Consider the following 24,948-nt stretch of genomic DNA (forward strand, 5'->3'; position numbering starts at 1 on the left):
TGGGTGACGGCCCTCCTCCTGGTCTAGGCCCGATGAGGAGGGTCTCCACTCCACAGTGAGGCCTCTCTCCGTTTAAAAAGAGCTGCTCTAGAGCAAGGCTTCTTCAGACAGAGACTGTGGCTGAGATGAAAAAAGAGTTTGATGATCTGTGGGCCTTTTCTCATCTCATCTGTGGATTTTCACTTTTAGAATCAGTTTAAAACCATTTTTTTTAGTGTCCTGACCTCCCGCCCCCCCGTCTAAAGAAGAAGCCCTGCTCTTGGTGAGGACAGATCTGCCTCACACACCCCTTCAGGTTCAGTATTTCAGTTTTGCGCAGAGATGAAAATGTTTGTGTCAGTGTCGGTGCGCAGTGGCACACAGGAGAGAGAGAGAGAGAAACCCGCTTCCTCTAAAGCTGCTTGTTTGGTTTGATTGCCTGAAAGCCTCCTAAAAAACCATCACATTTATCCATTTATCCACACTGACAACACTCGCTCTCCCACTCTTTTCTTTCACACACACACACACACACACTCGCACAGAGACAAACTCAAATCAGGAGAAATAAGACGACACTCTCCATTAGCTGCTCCTTCACCCCGGCTGGCTGAGCAGCGTTAACACCGAGCTGACAGCGCAGGCTTGTGTTCCCCCGGAAGCACCTTAGCGACGGACCATCCCTGAGCCACTGGCTTACAAATGGAACAAACATGATTGTTGTGCTAAGATGCTTTGGGGGGGGCGGGGGGGGAGAACGCAGCCCTGACAAGTCGCCCGCTTCAGCCTGGTGTTCAGCATTCCCAGCAGACAAAGGGGGTGGGGGGTTTTAGGGGTGGGGGCAAACAACTTTCCATGTAACCTCAGTGTTGGAGAAAGCTGAAAAATCCAATCTGACCAATGAAGAGTCCCTTCCTCACTCTATCCAACCAGAAACTCTTGGTGCTCTGACTTAGATGGATTAATCACATCGTGACCCCGACTAAAGGATCTGTGCTTCGTAACGCGTCACAAACACTTTTTGCGTCATCTGTCCCTCGAAAAAAAAAAAAAAAAATACAGCCCCACCCCATCGTCCCCCCTTCCCTCTGATCACGAGGTCCCCGGCAGACAAGACGGGGGAAGTCGAATCCTCCGGCTCTCCCCCACCCCCTGCTGAGCAGGAGGAGGAAGGGAGGGGGCGGGGGCTCGGCGATGATTTATTCATAGATGGCAGCCTCCCCGTCTTCCCTCTACTGCAGGTTCTTCAGGATGCGTCCGTAGCGGAAGTCGTAGACGTGCCGGCAGAGGTACACCAGCTCGGGGTCGACGTCTGTGGGCACACAGCGGTGGGAGGGGGGGGCGAAGTCGGGGCGGCAGGGCACCATGCTGGCACTGCCAGGTGGGGCGCCTTCGGCACGCCGCTTCACCAAGGCACAAAATCTGAGAAAGGAAAAAGGAGAGGGTGGGAATTAAAGGGGACATATTATGGAAATATCACTTTTATATTTGGGTGTTTGTCTTGCCTTCCGGCCCCCAAAATGCGAGAATTAACAAAAATCTGTAATTTTCAGGCTCTCTAGGTTGAAATCCATGTGGTTTTATGAGCTTTCGAATTTGCATAATACCACCCCTACCTGGGACCGGTAGAAGGGGTGGGGCGGGGCAAGCAGTGGCTGATTTGCATTTAAAGGGGCAGGCTCTGAAACCAGAACGTGAACAGGGCTGTTTTGATGAAAAGAGCTGTGATGTTTGATCCTTTGGGTAGTTTGACCACATGTCTTTAAGACACCAAAAGCGGCATAATATGTCTCCTTTAAAAAAAAAAAAAAAGGATCCAGGATGCCAAGTAGCCTACTCATTTTAATGTAACAATTGCCTGAGAACCGGTGTCAAAAAGGGAAAAAGGAGGGGGGGGGAAAAAATCGATCACGGACTTTCATGATCAATTACCATGGCAACGAACGAAGCTTCGAAGCTTCTAATTTTTTGGGTCAGCCCTAATATTTACGCCACTGAGCCATTATATAAGCAACGTGCGACTGAACCTGGGACTGGTGTTTCCAGATGATGTGTAGGAAAACTACCGGTGGCCCAGCATTCCCTCAAACTCATTTACAGCTGCAGTGTCACAGATGTGTGATAAGAAAGTCAGAAAAGCAGCTTCCTCATATCTCAGGAGCTGAGGTGCTAATTAAAAGGAAAGACTGCAAGCCTTCTGAATAGGCTTTCTGCTAACGACTACTGCTGTTGTCAGTGTGCGTGCGTGTGTGTGTGTGAACTTACCTACAGTACTGGGCTAGTGGGAGAACGTAGCATCTGTCTTCTATGCAGGCCACACTATTTTCATCCTGATGCCGAGAGGCGAAAATCTCATTCTGAAACAAACAGTGGGTGTATAATGTCACATCATCACAAGTGCTTCCTATTGTGGAGGCTGAGGGATGAAGAAATGACGCTTTTCTGCTGTGAGCACAGAGGGACCCGTAATTGTTCATGTAGAATAGGACTGTGTGCCTCTGTGTTTTCCACCCTGTGTGCCATCACACACATGAAAACACAACAGAAATCTGCTCAACACACACTCTACACATCCAGCGTGAACAGAGACATGAAGAGGGTTTCACCATGTTTCACTTTCTAACAGAGGAATCCCCCCCCCCCCCTCTTCAGACTGAGACCATAGAGGCAGAGGTATCATCATCATCATCATCATCATCATCATCATCATCTGGCGTCGTGGTTACACTGAAGCGCTAACCAGCTATCGACAGCTCCAGGTCTGCTGAGGGAAAGATAATGATGTCTCCGGCAGCAGTCGGCGTCACATCGTTTGTGCAGAGATGACAGTTCTGTTCGGCTCCCGGCACATTATTTATATCAGGATATTATGCATTATCATTTACTTATAATGCACAAATAATTGATAGCTGCAACATCTCTATTATAGCACACCAAATATATAAGGAATGGAATTGACAATTTGCATTGATTTAAGAGAATAATCTGTCCTCCCACACTAAAACACATTATGAACAATTATATTATAATGTGAAAGAACAAGATGGTATTTGACGTATTGAAAAAATATTAAACTTGCTCTAAAGGAGGCAAAATAATCAACAGGCCATAATGAATATATAGTAATAATGAGAATTTCACTTGGTGCAAATTTAAATTGTTTCTATAATACGTAGGTAGAACCAAGCAACAAGGTCTGACACAGAAGAAGAGGAAGCTCTTCATCAAGACACAGAGAAAAATAATCATGTGTCTTTATTTTCTCTGTGTGCTCATGTTAAGCTTCACCTGGGAAAATTTTAAATGTCAGTATTTTCTGTTAAAGGCCTGTGGAGACTCTTTAATGTTAGATGGTATCATGACATTGTGACATGAGAACCATTTCAACAAATAGAAGCAAATGATGTAATTTGTTACACAGCAACGAAACTGTTCAATAATCCCAAATACTGTAAACACTCGGCTCATTGTTTACCCAGAGTTTTTAGATCACCGTCTCGGTTTGTCTCCACCAAGAAAGACTTTACTGGGATTGCGAAATAAAATATCAATTGTGTGAAAATGGCTCATTGACACGAAGCGCATTGCATTCACTGGATAAAAAAAAAAAATCATACACCTCATCTCGTAATTACGAGAAAAGATCTCGTAATTACGAGATGAGGAAAAGTGCCACACTTCCTCCTGATCTCTTAATTACGAGATCTTTTCTCATAATTACGAGATAAGGTGTCTAATTATTTTCGTTTTATCCAGTGAATGCAATGCGTTTCCGTACAGTGAAATTTAAAAAAAGCTGTTTTTTTTTTTTTTTCAAATCACAACTGTAGAAACTAAATAAAAATAAATGTTTTTTTTTTTTTATATATCAATTATTTTCAGTATGTTTGACTATATTCACATGATCTTTTGATCATAATGCCTTCTTTATTGATATAAAAATGTACCTTTGGGTCTGACTAACAGTCATGCCAACACTAATTAAATAACTTCAGGTTCATTAAATTAATCAGAATGGATCTTTTTCATTTTGTTTTGGTCCATATACAATAGTTCCTCATTGCTTAATTATACAATTACACATCCCATGTTGCATTATTAGTTTAGGGTTTAATTACAGTTACACACATGCACACACACACACACAGATTTTCAGTGGCAGTCTGTTTTCCTGCACAACTGTCATTCACCAGCTGGGAAATAAAGACTTAGCTCTGTTCCACTGGAGCCTCACCTCACAGTGTGCGCTGGGATCTCGGCCTCCCTGGGTGTGCTCAGGTCGATAGTACCAGAAAAGACTCATCATCAGCTCTCCTGAGGCAGCAAATTGAGACACACATATGTACAGGTAAACAACCTCAGCCATATGTCCCTTTATCCACCCATCCGTGCACAGTACGATCCACGGTATCTCACACTGATCCCCTCCCCCTCCCCCCCCCCTCCTCTACCTGTTTTGGGGTCCTCCCACAGCGCCGATATCTTGGCGACGTATGGGAGGGATTTCTTCCTGGGGCCCGATCGCAGCAGCACGGTGTCTCTGACATGAATCACTTCACCATCCCTCTCGACTCCTTCATAACACTGCCGCAGGGCCGTCTCATCCTCTCCCTGAGACAGACACACACACACACACACGCGCCCACGTACACACACCGACAGGGACAGATATAATTCTCATTATAAAGACAAAAAGGAATCTGTCACACAAAGCTGTGTGGTCAAAACACAATTATCATTTCCCCCAAGAGCAGATTTTTTTCCCTTTCTGCCAGGCTGCTGCTGTGCGGTGTCTGATGTTTCTTCTACCGGGGCTTTATTAGCTAGTGGTAAACAAGAAAGTTAACGACAGAGACAGCCAGACTGGAAGCTCTCTGATACTGCAGGTCATCTTCACCGTGCACAGACACACTCATACGTAACCTACCGCGATGAAGACCTCCCTCTCCGTGGGCATCCCCACGGGCCTCCAGCCGTTGGTGGCCCGTCTGCGGCTGACTTTCTTTTGCTTGGCGCCGCTGAGGCTGGGCACGGGGGACGGCTGCTTCTGGGGCAGCCGCGTGCGACCCATGGACAGGGAGCCGTTGGAGGGCTTGGGGCTCTGTGGGCACTCCCTGGCCAGCTTTAACCTGGCCGGGGGCTGGTCGCGGCCGGACAGGGGAGTTAGCAGGTGGGGTTTAGTCTGGGTGGAAGTGGGCACGCTGGACAGAGGGCAGCTGGACATGGGCATGGAGGGGGGAACCAGAAGAGACGGGCTGTGGTCTCCCTGAGGGGAGGAGTAACCCTCTGGAAAAGGAAAGGGTACAGAGGACAATTAAAATCACACTGGCACCTACTGCCCTACAAAGGCAAAGTGCAGTATCTGCATTTTGACCAATCAAAAGTGTGGCATATTCTCTTCAATCTGGTAGAATTTGATACTGGTACTGTTAAAATTTCCAGAGTTATTGGGCTTTTTATTTTGCTGTCCATCCAAAAAAACACTGTGAAACCAAGGCAAAGTGCAGTATCTGCAAAAAGTACTGTACTCCCTACATTCTATGATTTACTCTCCAATTCCATTGGAGTAAAAACAAGGCAAAGTGCCGAATCTGTAGCTAATACCAAGCCAAAGTGCAGTATCTGCACCAAAGCCAAGGCAAAAGTGCAGTATCTGCCATACAACTGTCAAAATTGGTCACAAAATATGCCATAAAATGGTCAAAATTGGTCAGAAAGACAAACTACAAAATACATTTAATTCAGTCCACCTTTATCTAATCAATTATAGACTAGTTATTCATAATTTGATGCTTAAACCTGACAATGAAAACACAAAAAGCTGTTTTTCTCAGTTTGGCATTTTTACAGATACTGCACTTTGCCTTTGTAGGGCAGCCTAGGGCAAGACAGTGTAACTGTAGAGAGATACAATTATATAATCTTAAAGATTAGATGAATCCATCTTAAATCAACACCCTCAGGTCATATGTGTTGCTACAGCAGCTTTACATGATCTGGTAGCACCATGAGCTGATGGTGGCTCATGATAGCAAACCTCAGGTAACTGTGTTGCTGTGGTCACTCTGAATGAGCCCATTTCATGGTTCCCCTGTAGATGAGTGTACAAACCAGCGCTCCTCTTATCGTATTCATCAGGCCTTCTATATATAAACACAGGCGCTACAGAAAAACTTTACATACTCGCCTCCTGATGAAGAAATAATTAAGTCAGAGCTCCAGGCTGTGGACACTTTCAAAGCTCATACCAACAAACAGACACAAAAAAGAAAATAAAACACAACTGGCTTGAGGCACAAACTTAACAACAAAGGAATCTTAAGTTCTGTAACAAGATCCAAACATAACACCGGGAGAAATATTTCTTTCATAATAACAGCTATATGGGAAAAAACTTGAAGGGATAGTTCAACATTTTGGCAAATTGGCCCAGTGCCATAATCCCTATAGTCATAGCAGTAGGTTTGTTACCTTTAATTGTCGGTGCAAGCTAATTTAAGAACGGCGGAGCAGAGCCGCGAGCTGCTCAGAGCTACACTACAGAGGCTAATGAGATTTCTTGGTTTCCCTCATCAAACTCATCAAATACACAATCCCAAAACTCCAAAACGCTCTCGTGGACAAGTTGTGACCTGCACATTCACCACGCTATGAGATAATAACAGAACGCTACGAGATGGAGTTGTTTTCGAGGTAAATTCATGCAAAACCGCAGTTTTTCAGCAAGCAGTCTCTGCATTTACCTCGAAAACAACTCCATCTCGTAGCGTTCTGTTATTATCTCATAGCGTGGTGAATGTGCAGGTCACAACTTGTCCATGAAAGCGTTTTGGAGTTTTGGGATTGTGTATTTGATGAGTTTGATGAGGGAAACCAAGAAATCCCATTAGCCTCCATAGTGTAGCTCTGAGCAGCTCGTGGCTCTGCTCCGCCATTCTAAAAATAGCTTGCACCGACAATTAAAAGTAACAAACCTACTGCTGAGACTATAGGGATTATGGCAATGGGCCAATTTGCCAAAATGCTGAACTATCCCTTTAAAGATGAGTGAACTTGTAATTGAAAATGTTAAATATGGTCATTTTCACATGATCTTGTGGTTTGGCTCAGAACAGATGTGTATTTTTTCTAGGTCAGTTCAGCTCCTTTTGCCTTCAGTTGTTGTTTTTAGAATAAAATAGAATGTCTTTATTGTCTTTGCAACAAGCACAAAGAAACTGAAAGGTCCATCCTCCCGCATTTACTATATTTATTTTTTAACATGTCCACATGTGCATTTTTTTGGTCAAGCAGAAAACCAACAGTAATCTCCATGCTCCACTCACCTGTTTTGATGCTGTGCGTACATCCGGTGCATCCTGTGCTGAAGGAACAAGCCCTGCTGGTGACGGGAGGCATGGATCTGTAGGTGTAGCCGCTGATCCCACAGGCGTCGCCGTAGCAGGGCGAAGCCACCGAGTTGCAGTAGGCGGGGTGAGTCAGCGCCGAGGCGTGGGACACCCGCGGGCCCAGCAGCTTGGAGCCGCTCATCCGGTCGGGGCACAGGCTGGAGTGGGCGAAGTTCAGGGGCCGCGTGGCCAGGGCGGGCTGCGCGGTCCCGGCGTGCGTCGGGTGGGCGATGTGCACGTAGTAGCTGGAGAAGCAGTGGTCGGCCGTGCAGAGGCAGGGGTGGGGGCTGAGGGCGAGGGCGGCGTGCGGGTGGGAGTGGGTCAGGGACGGGGAGGTTACGAGGCACTCGCGCTTCACGGGGGTCATGGCTGTGTTCAGGGTCTGCTCGTCGGACTCTGCGTAGGGCTGCTGGCCCAGGAAGAAGGCCAGGCGGTGGCAGTACTCCACCGAGCCCTCGGGGGGGGGGCAACAGTAGTAGGGGCTCAGCTCCGTCTCCAGCTGCTCCTCCTTCACCTGCTTCAGCGGGTAGGCCAGCATGCTGCGGGACTGGTAGCCCGGCTTGGTCAGTCTGTGGGTGCAGCTGCCGGGCTCCCACTCCACTTTGGGCTCAAAGTCGGCCTTCTTCTTGCAGGCTGCGCAGCCGCTGGGCAGGGGGGGCGCGCTCTTCCCCTTCTGCTTCTGCGGCCGCCCCTTCTGTTTGATTCTGGTGTGCTGCCTCGGCGTCGAGGCCGCGGCCGAAGCTTTGCAGTCCGACGTGACGGTGGCGGTGGGCGCGGCTTTGACTCTCTGCTTGCTGGTGGCCGAGGAGCTGGTCAACTTGAGCAGAGCGGCGGCGTTGAGTCCGGCCAGCCGTCTGGGGGCGGGGGCGTCCAGGCTCTCCTGACTCATCCCCCCGCTCTCGTCTCCTCGGCCGGCTTTGGCCTTCTTGACGGGCTTCTTGGGGCTTTGGCACAGTTGGAGTCTGTGAGACGTGGAGGCTTTGCTGATGTTGCCACGTGAAGCCTTCGGGCCTCCAGGGACTCCGCTTCTGGCCGGGTCTCTATCCGGGGAACCCCCTCCTCCGTTTGTGGGTTCTTCCTGCCTCCTGGCCTGTTTAGCTGCTGGCTGAGGGTCAGTAGCTCTTTCAAGCAGTAAACTGTTCACTGCCTCGGCATTCAGAGAGGCCAGGCGGCGCTTGCGCGGTTGTAAGACATGAATAGAGTCGGCGTGACTCTGGCCGGCTGATTTTGATTTGTTTTTTGGTGACGACTTGGCCTCTTTTCTCTCCTTTCTTTTCCCTTTTTTGGGTTTGGCTTTCAGGGATAAGTGTCGGTGCGCGTTGTTTCCTTCCCTTTCTTCAGGACTCTCCTTCTTACGGATGCTCTCCTCCAATCGGGTGAGGAGGACGTGACAGCTGAGCCCTTCCTCACCTGAACCCCCCGCCCTCCCCCGCAAGGGATACAACTTCCTGTCCCGTTTCTTGTCGCGGCGCCGCTCGACCTTCCTGTTCTGGTTGGATCGTTCTTTCCTCTCCGCCTTGTGGCTCATCTTCTTGGCCGTGTCTTTCCCCTGCTTGACGACCTCGCTTATCTTCTTTGTCCTGCCGAATCGTAGCGAGCGCTCGGTCCAGGCGCCACCCATGGTGCCACCATGTGTCCAGAGAGGACAGTTGTCCCACCACTCGGCGCTGCTGCTGCGGCTCTGCCTGAGGGAACCCTTCTGCCTTGCGTGAGTCATCACATGCTTCTCCACAGGACCTGGAGATAAGAGACCAACAAGTGGTAAAAAACTCTAGTTTGTCCTAGTTTCATTATGTATCTGTACAGTTACTCGCAAACAACGCTGTTAATTGGATCCACAGAGAGCAGGTTCAACGCTACACATGTTCTACATCCTATACAACATCTTCAAACCTTGTGTTTTCTCAAGAATCGCACAGAAGCTGTTAACATCAGCACCACAGACCGATCCGAGCACAGCCGCTGTGGTCTATAGAGCAGTGTGAGGTCTATTAAAAACAAAGCAGGGACCATTAACCTCATCTCAAACATTGTTTGGTTGACTTAAAAGACTTAAAAACGAGACAAAGCTGGAAGACGTGTGGTGCGGAGGCAGAAAGACAACGGAGACAACAAGACGCAAACAGAAAAAGGACATCGATGATCTCCCATAAGCCTCCTGCTTAGACTTAAGTGCAACAGCAGCATCTGACTGGATGCACGAGGAAGCTTCATGATGAGTACATTCAGCTGTGATCAATAGCTCCAGCTACTCCACACCTGTTTCCTCTCATTAGAACATGTGTGTGTGTGTGTGTGTGTGTGTGTTTTATGTTGTATTGAGGAAACTGATGCACTCTGTCATTCATTCACCGCGCTCGTTGCCTTATCACCTAGTGTGCACACAGCATGCAAATAACAGCTTGTTAAGGGCAATTGTTTAGTCTGAAATGTTTAGTCTGAAAGGAAAATGTCAAAAAGGCTCCGCTGTAACATTAAACACCACAGAGGAAAAATAAGACAAACAAACAAGTCGACTAAACGCCTGTTTAACCCTGGTGACGTTTTTAGCACATTCATTTCACCGCTTCAAATTACACATCGTCCACATTACGCAGAGAGACAGAGAGACGCGCACAATCTCATTCACACATCTTACTGTATGATAAAACACAAATATTCCCAAAGCTCATTGTGAAATCATTTAGCAATTAAACTCACAAAATCAGCATCGAACAACCAGCTTGGGAGTTTCTGTGAAACTGTATAAGAAAACATAAGTAGGGGCGGTGTGTGGCGCAGTGGTTAAGGTGGCTGCCCCATGTAGAGGCTACAGGCGTCCCCGGTTCGAATCCCGCGTCAGGCAGACCTTTCCTGCATGTCGTTCCCCCTCTCTCTGCCTCCCCCTTTCCTGTCTATCTCACTATGTACTATCAAATAAAGGCAAAAACGCCCAAAAATATACTTTAAAAAAAGGAAAGGAAAACATAAGTAACCAACATAAGTAACCAAAGAATGAAAAAGGTAAAAGCTGTGTATTTATTTTACACTGGAGGTCATAAAGATTTATTGTCTGCCTAATGAGACTCATAATCTCTCAGAGACTTAGATCTGCATTTATAACTGTACATACAGTAGACTCTGCACCACCAGGAAAACAACAAACGCAATTACACATCTTTCATCTTTTAACTTTCACTTTCTAAATCAAATTGAGTTGTTGTTGTTTCATCCCACCAAACTCACATGGGCTTCCCATAATGAGCTACAATCACTTAATTAAATTCCCTTAAAGACTATTTACACACATTTACGTTTTCTTCTTCTTATTTTTTGGCTTTTTTTGCCCTTATTTGATAGATCAGTAGAGATAGACAGAAATGGGGAGGCAGAGAGAGGGGGAATGACACGCAGGAAAGGGCCGCCCGATGTGGGATTTGAACCAGGGCCACCTGTGGCGAGGACTAGAGCCTATGGAAATAAAGAGAAGAGGGTTGCTGTCAGTAAACACCTTGAGTCACTGTCTTTAGAAACTAAAGACCAAGTCCGAAATCTTGGCGTGCTGATAGACTCAGATCTGACCTTCAACAGCCATATCAAATCAGTCACCAAATCAGCCTTTTATCAACTTAAGAACATATCCAGAATTAAGGGTTTTATGTCCCAAACTGATCAGGAGAAGCTGATTCATGCTTTTATCTCCAGTAGACTAGACTACTGTAACGGTCTTCTGACTGGTCTCCCCCAAAAAAGCATCAAACAGCTGCAGCTCATTCAGAACGCTGCAGCTCGAGTTTTAACCAGAACAAAGAGATCGGATCACATCACCCCGGTTCTTAAGACCTTACATTGGCTCCCAGTCAGCTACAGAATAGATTTTAAAGTTCTGCTACTGGTTTACAAATCACTGAATGGTTTAGGTCCAGAATACATGAATGACATGTTAGTAGAATATAAACCCAGTAGAGCTCTGAGATCTACTGACTCAGGTCAGATAGTGGAGCTCAGAGTTCAGACCAGACATGGTGAAGCAGCATTTAGCTGTTATGCTGCACACAAGTGGAACAAAATACCAGCAGAACTGAGATCAGCCCCAACTGTAAGCACTTTTAAATCCAGGTTAAAAACATTTCTCTTTTCACGTGCTTATAGCTGAGAACTTAAAACTTTATCTATTTTTTTTTTCTTTTACTTTTATTTGCTCTTGCTTTTAACTCTGTTTTTAGTGTTTTGTTTGTTTTTATTCTGTTTTATGCTTCTTTTTTTTAATGTTTTGTCTTTATGTAAAGCACATTGAGTTGCCTTGGTATGAAATGCGCTATATAAATAAAGATGCCTTGCCTTGCCTTGCCTTGCCTCTACATGGGGCGGCCGCCTTAACCACTGCGCCACGCACCGCCCCTACGTTTTCTTATTTATCTGTGTTTCTAAAGCTGCAGCATTTTCCTCAATTGACTTTATAATACAGATTATTCATTGGTATCAATTTACCATCTTAAAAAAACAACATCATCCCATGATTTCTTATATTTAGCTTTTAAATCTTGTCACATTTCTTCTGTATAGAGTCAGGCTGCATCTGTTCAGACTGGCGCAGCTCTGTGTGGCACCGGATTTCCCTGAACAGATTCATGAACGGAGACTCTGGCTCAACCGTCAGCTCACTTACAACCGGAGATTTTTTTAAAACATGTTTGACTTTGCCTGCTCCAGTCTGACTAGGCTTGTGCAGCGTGAAGGCGGCCCACGGCTAATGACGTGTGGGTGATCCTGGCAATAGCCGATACAAGTTTAGCTCCGGGGTTAATGAAAACTGAAGCAACTGTGATTTCTTATTTAGTCTCATTAACTGGACAGAGACTTGAATCCTGACATTTTAAAATATATATATTCATTGAAAAACTGCTAAAAAGGGAGCTTTAAATGTGACTGATGTTTTCGTTGGTTTATCTGAAGGTATAAAGCCGATTTAACTTGTTTTTGATATTGATCTGCTCAGTGATGCGTGATCCCTCATCTCTTCTCTTTGCCCTGTCACAAGTCGGCTAACTCCAGACCGCGCCACTCAGACAAGATCTAATCAGTTTTGTAGTGTGACCTTGCCGACTGGGACTGAAATCCAATACCTGAGGGGAACAAACAAATTCAGAGGTGTTTTCACTTCATACTTAACAATCTGCGTCTGTAGCCTATGCGTATATTGGTTTAAAGTAGCTCGCTGACATCCAGACATTCTTTTCTACTTGAAACCGCCCCACTTCAAAAGCCTTGATGCTGAGCTGGGTCACTGCCGGGAAGTGTAGGTGGGGAAACACTGAGAGAAATAACCTGCGAGATATTATCTCAGTGGCAGAGCTCTTTGCCAAACGCCAATTTGGCTCTTTAAGAACAGTTGGACCTGGCGATCCTCGGGAAGTAATTTCACATTTATAGGAAGATCAATGGCCCTGCGCTCCGTCTCTAATTGGTTAGAAAACAGATCATCAGTTCCTCTCAGAGCATCAAACGGCAGCCTCACCAGGATCCTTTCTTATGATAAGACTTGTGAGGTTTCTCAAGACTCTTGAGGATGTGTGAGCAGACCAGCGACTCGACAGCATCAGGACGCACAACTGAAGTTCAATTGATACTTTTATCTTTTGTGTGTGCGCAAATTGCAAATCAATTTTAGAAAGTCTCATAATGATGTGTCACTCAATGCAACACAGTCAAACACAAAAAAAGTGAGTATCACACACACACACACACACACACACACACACTGCACATTACAAACATGTGGGCTTACTTGTAACAACAGGCCACAAATACAATGTATTGGGATAGTGGTTCCCAAAGTGTGGCCTAGGGACTCTAATGGGTCTCAAGATAAACCTAAGGAGGTCCATGACTTCTGAAACTCCATTTAACATCCTGGTTTTGTATTTTGAAGCAGCACACAAACAGTTAATAATGTTTTATAAGACACTGTGACATTTATAATACACTATGATGAAGATGTGTAGCAAGTGTTTATTTATGTATCTGGTAACAACCATCACACCTCATATAAATAATCCATAAATGTGTAAACCAAACAGAGTAACACAGTTGTGAGCTTATAAACAGCAGCATTTCTGTCTGCAGTGGTTTCTCAACTCATGGCCAGACTTTGATTTCACAACATCTTTTTCAGGTGTATGTGTTTATCATGAATGATAATTGTAGGATATCTGTAGATTGGATTATAGCCTATGGATTTTTACTGTGGGTTTTAGAGCATCTTTAACAGTTGTGTACACATTTTACTGTGTGTATTGCAAAACTGTTATTGAACAACTATTATCCTGACAATGAGACCTAAAGTTAAAAGAAAGTCACAGGCCATGGTAATAAAACTGTTAAAGTAATGCAATTTTGTATTTCTGATTACATCTTTGTTATAGTGTTATTACTAACACTTTACAGACCTGTTTGCTTTAGTTAAATGCAACTGTTAGATACAACTACATTTATCCGATTACAACTACATCACAGTGTGTTATGAACACGATGCAGTAATTCTAAATAGGGGGTTAAAATAAAGTGTCAATCTGATTTTTTTTCTTTCTTTTTTTTCTTTTCTCTTTTTTCATAGGGCCAAAATTCTGAATGAAATTCAGGTGGGAAGATGAGCTTAATAGCATGCTTTAGTTCTTAAGAAAAAAGACTCTCCACAATTTACCTTCCCTCAATTTCTGAAACTTGAGTAGGCTATTTATGAGAATCACAAATTGTGCAAAAACAATCACTATTGTTATAATTGAATAAAAGATACCTTAAAAGTTCAACAAAGGCACTTAAACTTAGCACAGAAACACTTTCACTCTGAAATGAATCCAAAAACATATAATTTTCAGAAAAAACACCTTATACCCTGCCTTGATCAAAAACCAAAAATACACAACAACCCCTCTTTTCTTTTAGACTCTAATAATCCTCATGCAGTTGCTCATTTGTTCCATTTTCTTGCCAAATAGTGAACATCTTCACTGTTTGGCCTCAGCACTCGCAGCTCATGCAACAAGGGGATCACAAACCAGACATGTGGAGAAAACACTAACCAGCCACACAGCCCGACAGGAGACAGAGACAGAGACACCTTGCAGAGTAAAAAGCCCAAACTCTGCTCTAGGTCACCTGGTAACAAAGACTCTGCTGTCAACTTGTACACCCAGCTCCAACACACACACACACACACACACACACACACACACACACACACACACACACACACACACATCAGACATAAAGTCAGCAGCAGGATCAGACGCAGACAGTCCCAGCTGGTGACGGGCAGGTCTAACATGTTGAGGGGCATCATGGAGATAAAAGACTGTGCAAGAATTCCAAACATTAGGTCACTGCTGCTTGTTTTTCTTCTGAGACTCACACCGCAGCCTCGGGCTCGATCCACATCACCATCCGCATACATGCACACATGTATAATACACACACACTGACACAGAGGAATACAGTAGGATGGGATACAGTCTAGTACAGCTTGACGTAGCCTGCCCATCTGAAGTAGCCAGGCTCTAAATATGGGCTGTAGAGGGGAGGAGGAGGAGGAGGGGAGGTGGTGGTGGTGGGGGGGGGCTGCCCGAATATATAGCCTACACACACACATAAACACACACCGAGCAGAATAAAGGGCAGTCACCCCTCCTGATAGCCGAACATTTTCTAACCGGATTCCTCATTACCGACACGGTGGCTTCGTACCGGAGCCCCGGGAGGATCTGGCACGTAGCGGCGGACCCAGACCCAGCGACTCGCTTCTGGTGCACGAAGCGAAAAATGGGCTGCGCGTTCCGGTGTGGACGGCTGGCCACACCGGCCGGAGCAACTTCACACATTCAGGGACCAAATAGCAGCAGCAGCAGCAACAACAACAACACACAGGCACAAAAAAAAAAAAAAAATCCGAGGTGCTAACTTACGGCTCTATACCGACACGCTTCCTCCTCCTGGCAGCCGGGGAACCGTCGAACAAATCTGCGGGTGGAGGGGAAGAGGAGGAGGAGAAGGAGGAGGAGGAGGAGGGTGAAGGAGAACTGGTGCGATGGCAGAGCTCCGTAACTGGGAGAGCTGGGGAGGGAGTGGAGAGAGGAAGAGAGAGAGAGAGGACGGTCGGTGGCGATGTGTGTGTGTGTATGTGTGTGTGTGTGCGTGCTGCTCTTCCTGGTTGGGCTTCTCCACCGATTTGCAGAAAACTTAATCTGAACCAATTGGCACGCGGAGCAGCCTCGCGGACACCCCCGTCCTCCAGCCGCCTCGCGCTGTCAACTCAACTCGGTGTTTCCGCGGCGGATCCGCGAGGCAACTTGGCTCCGCTACGTTACAACCAACACACGGCGATAGGATACATCATGGGCGATGGATGTTAGGCTTCTCCTCCTCCTCCTCCTCCTCCTCTTCCTCCTCACTCCACCCCCCACCACGACAGACAGACCAGACAGACAGACAGACAGACCCACGCTGTCATCTGTCGTGACCAAACCGCGACCAGTCAACCAGCGGCCCGGTTAAAAAATAAAAAATAAAAAACGCGTCTCCGTGTTGAAGATGAACCGATATCAACAGGGTCCCATGTGGTGCACGTGACCGATGGGGTTTTAAATGCCCCCCCATTTAACAAAGTTGGGATGAGTTGAGGGATGTGATGGGGAAAAAAGAGCCGCTCCAAAGTCACTACAAGTCCTCTCTTTATTTTTAAACACTTAGCCTAAATGAAACACATAATTGATATTCTGATTAATCTGCGCTCCATGCGCCGTTGAATGGAGGCCACAGCTGGAGGAGGTGGGGGATCTGGGGGGTCCAGATCAAGTTCAACCACCAACACCAGCAGCTCAGCTCAAGGAAACACACACACAAACTGCACTGTGCATTGTGTTTGCTACAACATTGACTCTTCACAGAAGTTGCACAATCACAGGATAACACTGTAACAAGTGGACAGCTCCCATGGCTCCCTTATTTGAACATTGCACATACCTGTAGGCCTACGTGTCTCTATATAATGTAGGCTATGCTGTGTTTGTGCTTTCCACTGTACACCAAGTCAAATGCCAGGTGTAAAAATGAAATGCCAGGTGTAACACAATCTTGGCAGTAAAGGCTATTCTTATTCCGATTCCTTATGTAAAAATCTAAAATACCTTCAAAACCTTATTGAAGCAAACTAACAGCAGTTTTTTATCAGTGTATAAAACTGCTGGCTGAAATGGAACAACTTCTAAATATGTAGCTACAGTTTATCCATCAGGTTGAAAACCACTTCATTTGCTAAATGTTCACAGTAGGCTGCACAGGGGTGTGACCTGCTGATGACAGCACAAGAGAACCGGAATAGGTGCAACACTCAATTAAAAACAATATCAAAGATTTAAGTGAGAATAAAATATATGTGAAATAGAAAATGAATGAATAAAAGTAGAGAGGTGACAGTAGTGTTAGTTAAGTGCAGCTGTGTTGTTATCTTACTGTAGCCTCAAGTAGATTTATCTATCAAGTTAAATATAGAAGACAATTTTGTGAATACTGGAATCATGAGTCCAGCCTTTATCCTCAGTGTCTTAAGGTGTAATCATATACAATCAGTCATGCACATAATGGACTTGTACACGTATTTAACACATGCTTTTTATTTTTCAACACTGAATCAAACTTTATTGTCAAACCTCCAAATTTCCAACGGAAATACAAACGACAGGACCTGAGTGTCCTCAAAGAAAGCTATGGCAATAACACAGCTATACCTCTCTCTTGAGTGTCATATTAAAAGTGGTAGAAAACGTATAATCAAATAAAAGGCAGGTACGTAAAGTTCTAGCATTTTATGGTGTTTTCTCCATTTTTCTTTTTCCATTCTTACCTCACTTCTTTTTCTTTCTCTCTCTCTGATGGGCCCCGTTTTCTCTCCCTCCACCTTTGATTCACCTGTCTGAGTTCCCCTGGGCATTAGGAGACAATTCCTGGGCCTCACTCACTTTTCACCTTCACACAGTTGCAGCAGTTTCTGCTAGATGTGTGTTATATTTTAGTTTACAATTTTGTCTATGTTGGTCTCAGGGAACTTCTTTATTATTTATCTTGTCCTTTCAGAAACCAGCAGCCCAATACGTGTCCTCCTTTTCCCATGAAAATAAATCATTATTGGACTCGAATTTTGTTTATTCATCAGGCATCCTGACTCAACGCCTTTACTTTTCACCACTGCATACAGAGCAGACCAGAGGCAGGCAGCTGCACGGCTTATTCAGCTCTGTGATCATGTAATCCATTACCTGCGATACACAGTAAGGTGGAATAAGACTGAGACACAGGATGTGGAGTGATGAGGGCTGGAGCAGCACGCGCTTTATAATCAGGGCTTTCTAATAAGATGCAGCCACTGATGTTTTGACATGAAGCATGCCCTCATCAGAGGAAAAACACAGGCAGAGGCAGTGCTGATTAAATTGTCTGCACCCCACTAACAGATGTCTCTCATAGGATGGAAACTTCTGGGTGTTGCTCGTCATACTGCTCCAGTGACACCCACACTGCCGCTCCCTCATCTTACTCTGCCGCCTTATGTCACTGCACCTTATTATAATGCTCTCATCATTTCAGATCCCGCCTGTTGACAGGGTTTGGCACTGATCTGACACATTAGTCAACATGTAGAATTGAATGGAAATAAATTATATAGCACTAATATTTCTATCTCCTGTCTACTGACTGTTATTTTGTCTATCAATGTGGCCAAAAATGGCAAGTTGAGCTTGTTAGCTCCATCTTTCTCACCCACCAGAGTTTCACAGAGCACTACAAGTGCCCTGGTTTCTCTGCTTGTTAAAAAGCTCTTTCATGCTCTTAGTTGTCATGGGAAATATTAGGTTTATCTGTTTTAATTGCACCTGGTCTGCAAGGAGCTTTGACTACAGATCGTTAACCTATCACTCAGTCTACAGACAGGTTTGAAAGGCAATTTTGTTTTAGATGTTACATAATCTACAAGAATCCACAAGAACGTGCCATCAGTGTAGGCAGCCACTCTGCTACCTTATCCAAACCCTAGATTTTTTTTTTTTAAATGCTGAGTGAAACGGTAATGAAAGCTAGAAAAGCTGAAAGAGCTGAATTATACACTTACTTCAGTGAAAGAGCTGAATACACAGTTATTACATCAATTCAAACTCTTACGGGCCGAGCCTTTCTGTGAGCTGTGGGAAAGCAGCACGAGTGATTCACACATTGTGCTGCGTCGAATGATCAATAGCATTCACTTCTCAGGGAAGCTGATCCAATCAGTTCTATTATTACATTACAAAGAGAATCACATTTTATTTGTCTTAAAAAATGTTCATTATTCTCAAATTGTACACCTAAAGATGTGATAATAGAAAACACATCTATCAAAATCAAATGTTTGGCATTGATTGGGACACAGGGTGAGTAGGGGGAGTAGGGGGTGGGGGTTTTATAAGTGGGCAGTGTCGATAAGATTTTGTAGTGACACAAAGTGACACTTAAACCGAAAATCAACAATCTGTAGACATGAAGAGTAGCTGTAAAAACCTGGCTCATGGTGCTTACAGTCAGAGAAGCCTCCTCTGCTGCACATCCTCCCTCTCAGCGTGGTCAACATTCATATTCCCAGTAGCCATGCACAGGAATAATGTTCATATTGAACGATTCTGCAGCGAAGCTAATATACAGCGGCAATGCAGGGACATGGAGCTGCTGCTGAAAGGAAGTTTTCACCATATTTCAGTCTGATGTTGACCTTTGAACGTATTTAAAGCTGCACTCATCAAGATACATTTATACGTAGACAATGAATCAAACGCACCCTGCTCAGCACCAAGTGGCAGAGAAAATGAAAGCTACCGTGAACATGGGAGAATTCAATAGCCACATATTTCCAGTCTGAGTGGACAGAGACCAATACAAAGCTAAGAAGAGACCAGAGGTTGGATGTAAATTAGACAAAAGGACACAAATGCAAGTCAGTTAAGCTGATACAGCTTTAACCATGAGGAAAGTGTTTCCAGAAATCCAAATTAATTGCTTAACTTTCACAGATTGAGCTGGACTCAACTTTTTGTTTTGGAGGCAGGAGAATAGTTTTATATTCTTCACTTTACTAAAAACAGGGCTGGGCAGAAGTTTAATAATTAAAGGGATAGGGTCTCTGCATTTACCTCTAAAACAACTCCGTCTCGTAACGTTCCGTTATTATCTCATAGCGTGGTGAATGTGCAGGCACTATTTGTCCACAAGAGGGTTTTGGAGTTGTTGGATTGTGTATTTGATGAGTTTGATGAGGGAAACCAAGAAATCCCATGAGCCTCCGTAGTGTAGCTCTGAGAAGCTTGTGGCTCTGCTCCGCCATTCTAAAAATAGCTTGCACCGACAATTAAAGGTAACGAACCTACTGCTATGACTATAGGGATTATGGCAATGGGCCAACTTGCCAAAATGTTGAACTATCCCTTTAATTCTTACACATTAAGAGGGGAGAACAACAATGTAATGACGAGCTGCCTTTAGCCAGGTTTTGGTTCAGGAACCAATTGAGTGAATTGAAGAGAAAAGATGGACAGTGGAGAAGTGGTTTACACTGACAGAGTTTCATGTTCCATGTCTGCGGACGTTTTGAGGCTTGAGAATAGAATCAGTTTCAGTCACTGTGAATCATCCCTGACGCAGCCTCTCCTCTCCGTGGAGAAGACAACGACCGTTTTCAGCTGCTCGTTTTCTAATCTGCAGTTCCTTGAATGTTTCACGCTGAAAACACTGTTTGATTGTGGGAGAAATATCACTTAATTCATAGTGTGGAGTCTTTGTGTGTGCGTGTGTGCGTGTGTGTGTGCGTGTGCGTGTGTGTGCGCACGCAGTGATCTACTGTAACAACAAGAGACACTATGTAGCAGCTGTTACAATGGTACTTTAAACCAACACATGCAGCATATGTCAGAGCATTTTGAAATGAAATCTGTTCACCAAAACACTTCACTTCCAATTAGAAACCCTCTAGAATGACTTGATTTCATTTACCCAAATACATTTCAAAACACATTTTGCAAGGTCTTTCTGGTATGAAAAACTTTGATTTAGCCGAGAGTCAAACGCAGAGGTAGCGTATTTATTCACTCTCTTCCTCACTAACATTGGAGAAAGACGAGCTGAGGGAATAGTGAATACTTTTTTTCTAGTTTTCAACAATAAAAGCAGAGGGTTCGTCCCATTTCTCAATCCAATTTCCAACTGACACATAGAAGAATCAGTTACTGTGGACCAAAGCTTGGCAGGGCATTAAACATTAATTCAATCATCAGGAAATAGCTTCCATCAGAAAAAGGGCCACCATGGGTTAATTATGAAATTAAACATATTGCCCTGTAAAAGGACAGTGCCACATTCATTTCCACAGTATCCACAAGGCTCAGTGGCAACCCTCACAGTGTGATGTGAAATATGTCAAATAAAAAAGGCATTCATGTGTTATTATTATTTTCAAATTACTGAGCTGGGTACCTGGCTGTATAGGTGCAGGGTTTCCTCGGGACAATGACTGAGTGAATATAAACAAGCCTCTTCCAATGAAACCAAGCAACCATGACATTAATCTCTTCTCTCATCGGAAGGAGCTCCTGTACCCAGCTCCTCGAGTGACAGCCAATGTAAACACACACGGATGCACAAAATATTTAAGTGTTAACACCCACATGAAATTAAACTGATAGTCACTCAAACAGGGCGAGAGCTAAAGACTAGAGAGGCACAGGTTTCAGAGAGAAAGAGTTTAAAAGGTGTTTGCTGTTAAAAGCTAAAGAAAAAACTAATTAGTTAGTTAGCAGAGTTGAACAGTAGTTTTGTTTTATATTACTCAGTAGAAAACTACGTATTGTAAAAAAAAAAAAAAAGAAAAGGCAAAAAAGTTTATTGCACATAAGGACACACAACTGCAGAAACTTAAATTAGTGCTGTCAATTATTAATAAAACAAAACGGTGATGTACACGGCTGGGATAGAATTAATGGAAATAAACATTAACATAAGAAATAAGATGTGGGTATTTATAATATCCAAAGCAGCCTACTAATCCAAAAACATTACTAATGGCCCATGCATTGATGATTTAAGCATTAGATTTGCATGTTGGCAGAGGTCCATTGCTAATTCACAGTGAATTGCCTTTACAGTAATGGCTCAGTTATTAGTCCTGCATGGCTTTTTAATGACAGGTCTAGGTGTGAGTCATTAAAACACTTTTATATTAAGTTTTATGACATTATTGATGGTATAGGTGGAGTGAAGGCTGCTGGATCAAAAAGACAACGTGGTGTAAAGAAGAGTGTCTGGTGAAATATAAGCCTGCTGAGGAAACTCCAAAAGATTAATGTTCAACTACAATAAACTAGTGAGTCAAAGAGTGGCCTGGCTGCAGATCAGTTCTTACATTTACAGTGCAGGATCACATCACAGCAGAGGAAGGTATGATAGTGTGGACAAAAGAAAGTCTCACATCCAGGTTAAAGGTAGCTGTTGATTACAGGTCTACAAAAATAAGGTCTGAATATAACTGGCTGAGGAACTTCTTCTTTAATTCAACCACCAAAATCTTCACTTCCTCTGACATTAAGCCTTTTATTAGGGAGCTCACCGACAGATCAGCGGTGGTGGGAGGTAGCTAAGAACATTTACTCTAGGACAGTCTCCTCTACATTTCAAAGTGACGTTTATTTTCTATTCAATGTTCATTTGACTGCTTGTGATCGCAGCGAAAAAAAAAAATTCAACATCTAGTTTGTCACATTCCAGTGAATTCTCAGTAGTTGTACCAAAGACATTTCTGCCCTCAAAACCTCACACATGGTTTCATTTAAAGAGCCGTCCGAGTTCCAACAAGGTTTTATTATCCTATATTTCACATTTAAGAAACAATCCGATCCAAAGTCTAAATAATGGGAAGAAATCTGTGGCGCAGAATTTAGTGTTTTTAGTCCTTTAAATCGTTTAGTCAATTAAATCATCTTACAACCCCAGGATTCAGCTTCTGACCCTTTTTACACTTGACCCTGAGCCTTATAACCACTGCACTAAAATGCTATTAGCATTGACACATTATATTAACTATCTAATAATAAGCCTTATTATCATTTCTGTGGAAGCAGAGCTTTAATCTTGAATTTATTGAGGACATTCTGCGTACAAGAAGCCTACATCTTTACAGTTGAAGGAGTAGCCTTACATTGCTTTTGCAATCTAAGGCTCTACCATTTCCACTACTGCTGATTATATTGAACATATTGGAATAATGCTTTTTGATGCACTTTCCAACTATTTAAATGGGGGCTGTATTTTGTATAATGACATACAAAATAGTAAACAATTACACCAGGTTCTCCACAATCCAGTCAGATGAAACATCAGTGCAAACAGCAAAACTGCCACCACATGGACACACACTCTGCAGAGGTTGACACAACACTGTGCAACAATGCGCTTGAACATACACAATGATCTCAAATCAACTCTTTAGTCCTGGGTCTGAGCTTCATTTGCAGGCACACCTTCTGCAAAAGGAACTATAACTGCTGCACTTCTGCTTCTTTGGCCACTTTTCCCCCCTCACACACTTCCCAACGGTGTTGTATGCTGAGTATCATTACTGACAACTTTAAGCCTCGGGGCATGGGGTGTGTGTGCCTGTGTGTGTGTGTGTGTGTGTGATGTCATAACAGCATCATTCGTTATGAGCTCATTGCCTTTACGACCTAATTGGCAAACCGTGATGTGGGCTAATTGCTTTGGCATTTGTGGAGCCTCTTCATATAGTACCTGAGTTAACAACTGTCACCACCCCCACCCACCTCCTCCTCCACCCCGTTTAAAGGCCCAATATGAATCACACTCAAACAGCAAATCATACCCTCAAGAAATGCCACGGGCGCTCACTGCCATGAAGTTTGCAGCCACTCGTGCGTGCGCATAGACACGTCAACAACACACACGCGCACGCACACACAGTGGGGACTGCTTTCCAGGTGAACACAAAGCGCATCCATCCAGCCAATCATAATATTAGTGAGCTCACGGGCTCCTGTGTCCCTATCATTGACCTTGTTTCAGTCTATTCCGCGGACAGAGCACTATTATCCCTGTGGCACTACACTTTGGTGGCTGGTGGTGGTGGAGAAGAGGGAGAGGAAGGGGGGTTAGGGGAGGTGTGGGCTATGATAACACACATTGTACGGCCAGTCCGACAGAGTACCACTCCCTGGGAACCTCCTTCATGATCATGGCCATTATCTGCCTCTGCAACCTCCACAGATATGACTAAAAAAAACACACACACACGCACACGCACTATAGGCTACATACACACACAAAAGGGGGAAGCTGCATGCATGGCCACGCACGCAGCCCCTGCTCTGCCTGAATAATAATAACAGTAATAATTATTATTATAATAAGCTCAATGAGGAATGATAACGTGGAGCAGAAGCCACTCACCGTACCGTGGCTGTGTGCTTGTCAGCGGGGTGAGGAGCCAGTCGGGGCACCTTGTTTTCCACACGGCTCGGTGAGGAAACTCAGCCCGGTCCGGCCGCTTCCACCGACGCTGCTCAGCTCAACTCGAGGAAATAAACGCGGACGTCGCCGCCGACGTTTCGGTGGGCTCGAGGGGAACCCCTCTCTCAATCCCGATCGCCAGGAGAACAACTCCGTCCTCGTTAAGAAGAGGTAACACTCCTCTCCCGACACGAGTGGGCTTTGCTCAGGCTCTGCTTTTTTTTTTTTTTTTTCCTCTCTTGCCCATCCACTCTTCCAACGCCAGTAGCCTACACGGCTGCACACCCGGAGTGCTGCCGCCGCCGCTGCCGCCGCCGCCGCCGGAGATCGAGTCTGCAGCCCGCACACACGTCGCTTCTATCCGTCACTTGGCATTAACAGTGAACGCAGCTTTCAGTTTGCGCACCAGTCAGTGTGTGTTGCTGCTGAACAACAACTAGCAGCACAACATGACTGACTGACTGGCTGACTGCAGCGCTGACAGACCGGAGGGCTGGGCCCCCCTCCTGCCGTGCAAAGTCGAGAAATCCTCCGCAAAAAAAAGTCTCTCTCCTCCCCCCGAGAGCTCCTTCTAAAATATAAGTAACAAATGTGTTTTACATAACAGCAACAACAAGAACATCCTCATCCTACTTCTGTGCTGAAGCATGTGATGGCAACATGGTGAGGCTTTTAAAGGCGTAGCCACGCGTAACTGCAGGCAGGGGCTGCCTCGCATGGACCCACCCCGTTAACTTTCTTGGAGGGATTCGCGGTGGCAGTAATTGGACATGGTGATGACTGTCAGGCAGAGGCACCTGTACACAGCTACACCAGGTGGGCTCTTGTCCAAGAAAACCTCTCCTGTGGTGCCAAGAACTGCAAGTAGGCTACAGTAGCTATAAGTGAAACCCAAATGATGTAAGCTGTATTCTCAATAAACCTGAGTTATTTGACTGTGAAAATCCTGTATTACCCCTGAAGCAATAAATGTATGGAGGCTTTTATCAAGTCATTGATATTGACTTTGTAG

At 44.7% G+C, this 24,948-nt stretch overlaps 1 protein-coding gene across 1 annotated transcript; it reads right to left on the reverse strand.

The window, feature by feature from the left end:
* Window positions 1–1,211: 1,211 nt before the first annotated feature.
* Window positions 1,212–24,123, reverse strand: LOC311007489 (bromo adjacent homology domain-containing 1 protein; the record flags this gene model as incomplete). Its single annotated transcript, XM_084000693.1, has 7 exons — window positions 23,877–24,123; window positions 7,305–9,104; window positions 4,907–5,265; window positions 4,431–4,590; window positions 4,214–4,293; window positions 2,245–2,336; window positions 1,212–1,401 (listed from the first exon to the last, which is right to left on the reverse strand). The coding sequence occupies exons 2-7, from the start codon at window positions 9,082–9,084 to the stop codon at window positions 1,212–1,214; spliced, it is 2,661 nt and encodes an 886-aa protein (XP_083856819.1). The 5' UTR covers window positions 9,085–9,104; window positions 23,877–24,123.
* Between the last annotated feature and the right edge of the window lie 825 nt (window positions 24,124–24,948).

This window comes from Trachurus trachurus (assembly GCF_905171665.1).
Source record: "Trachurus trachurus genome assembly, chromosome: 24".
Taxonomy (NCBI): Eukaryota; Metazoa; Chordata; class Actinopteri; order Carangiformes; family Carangidae; genus Trachurus; species Trachurus trachurus.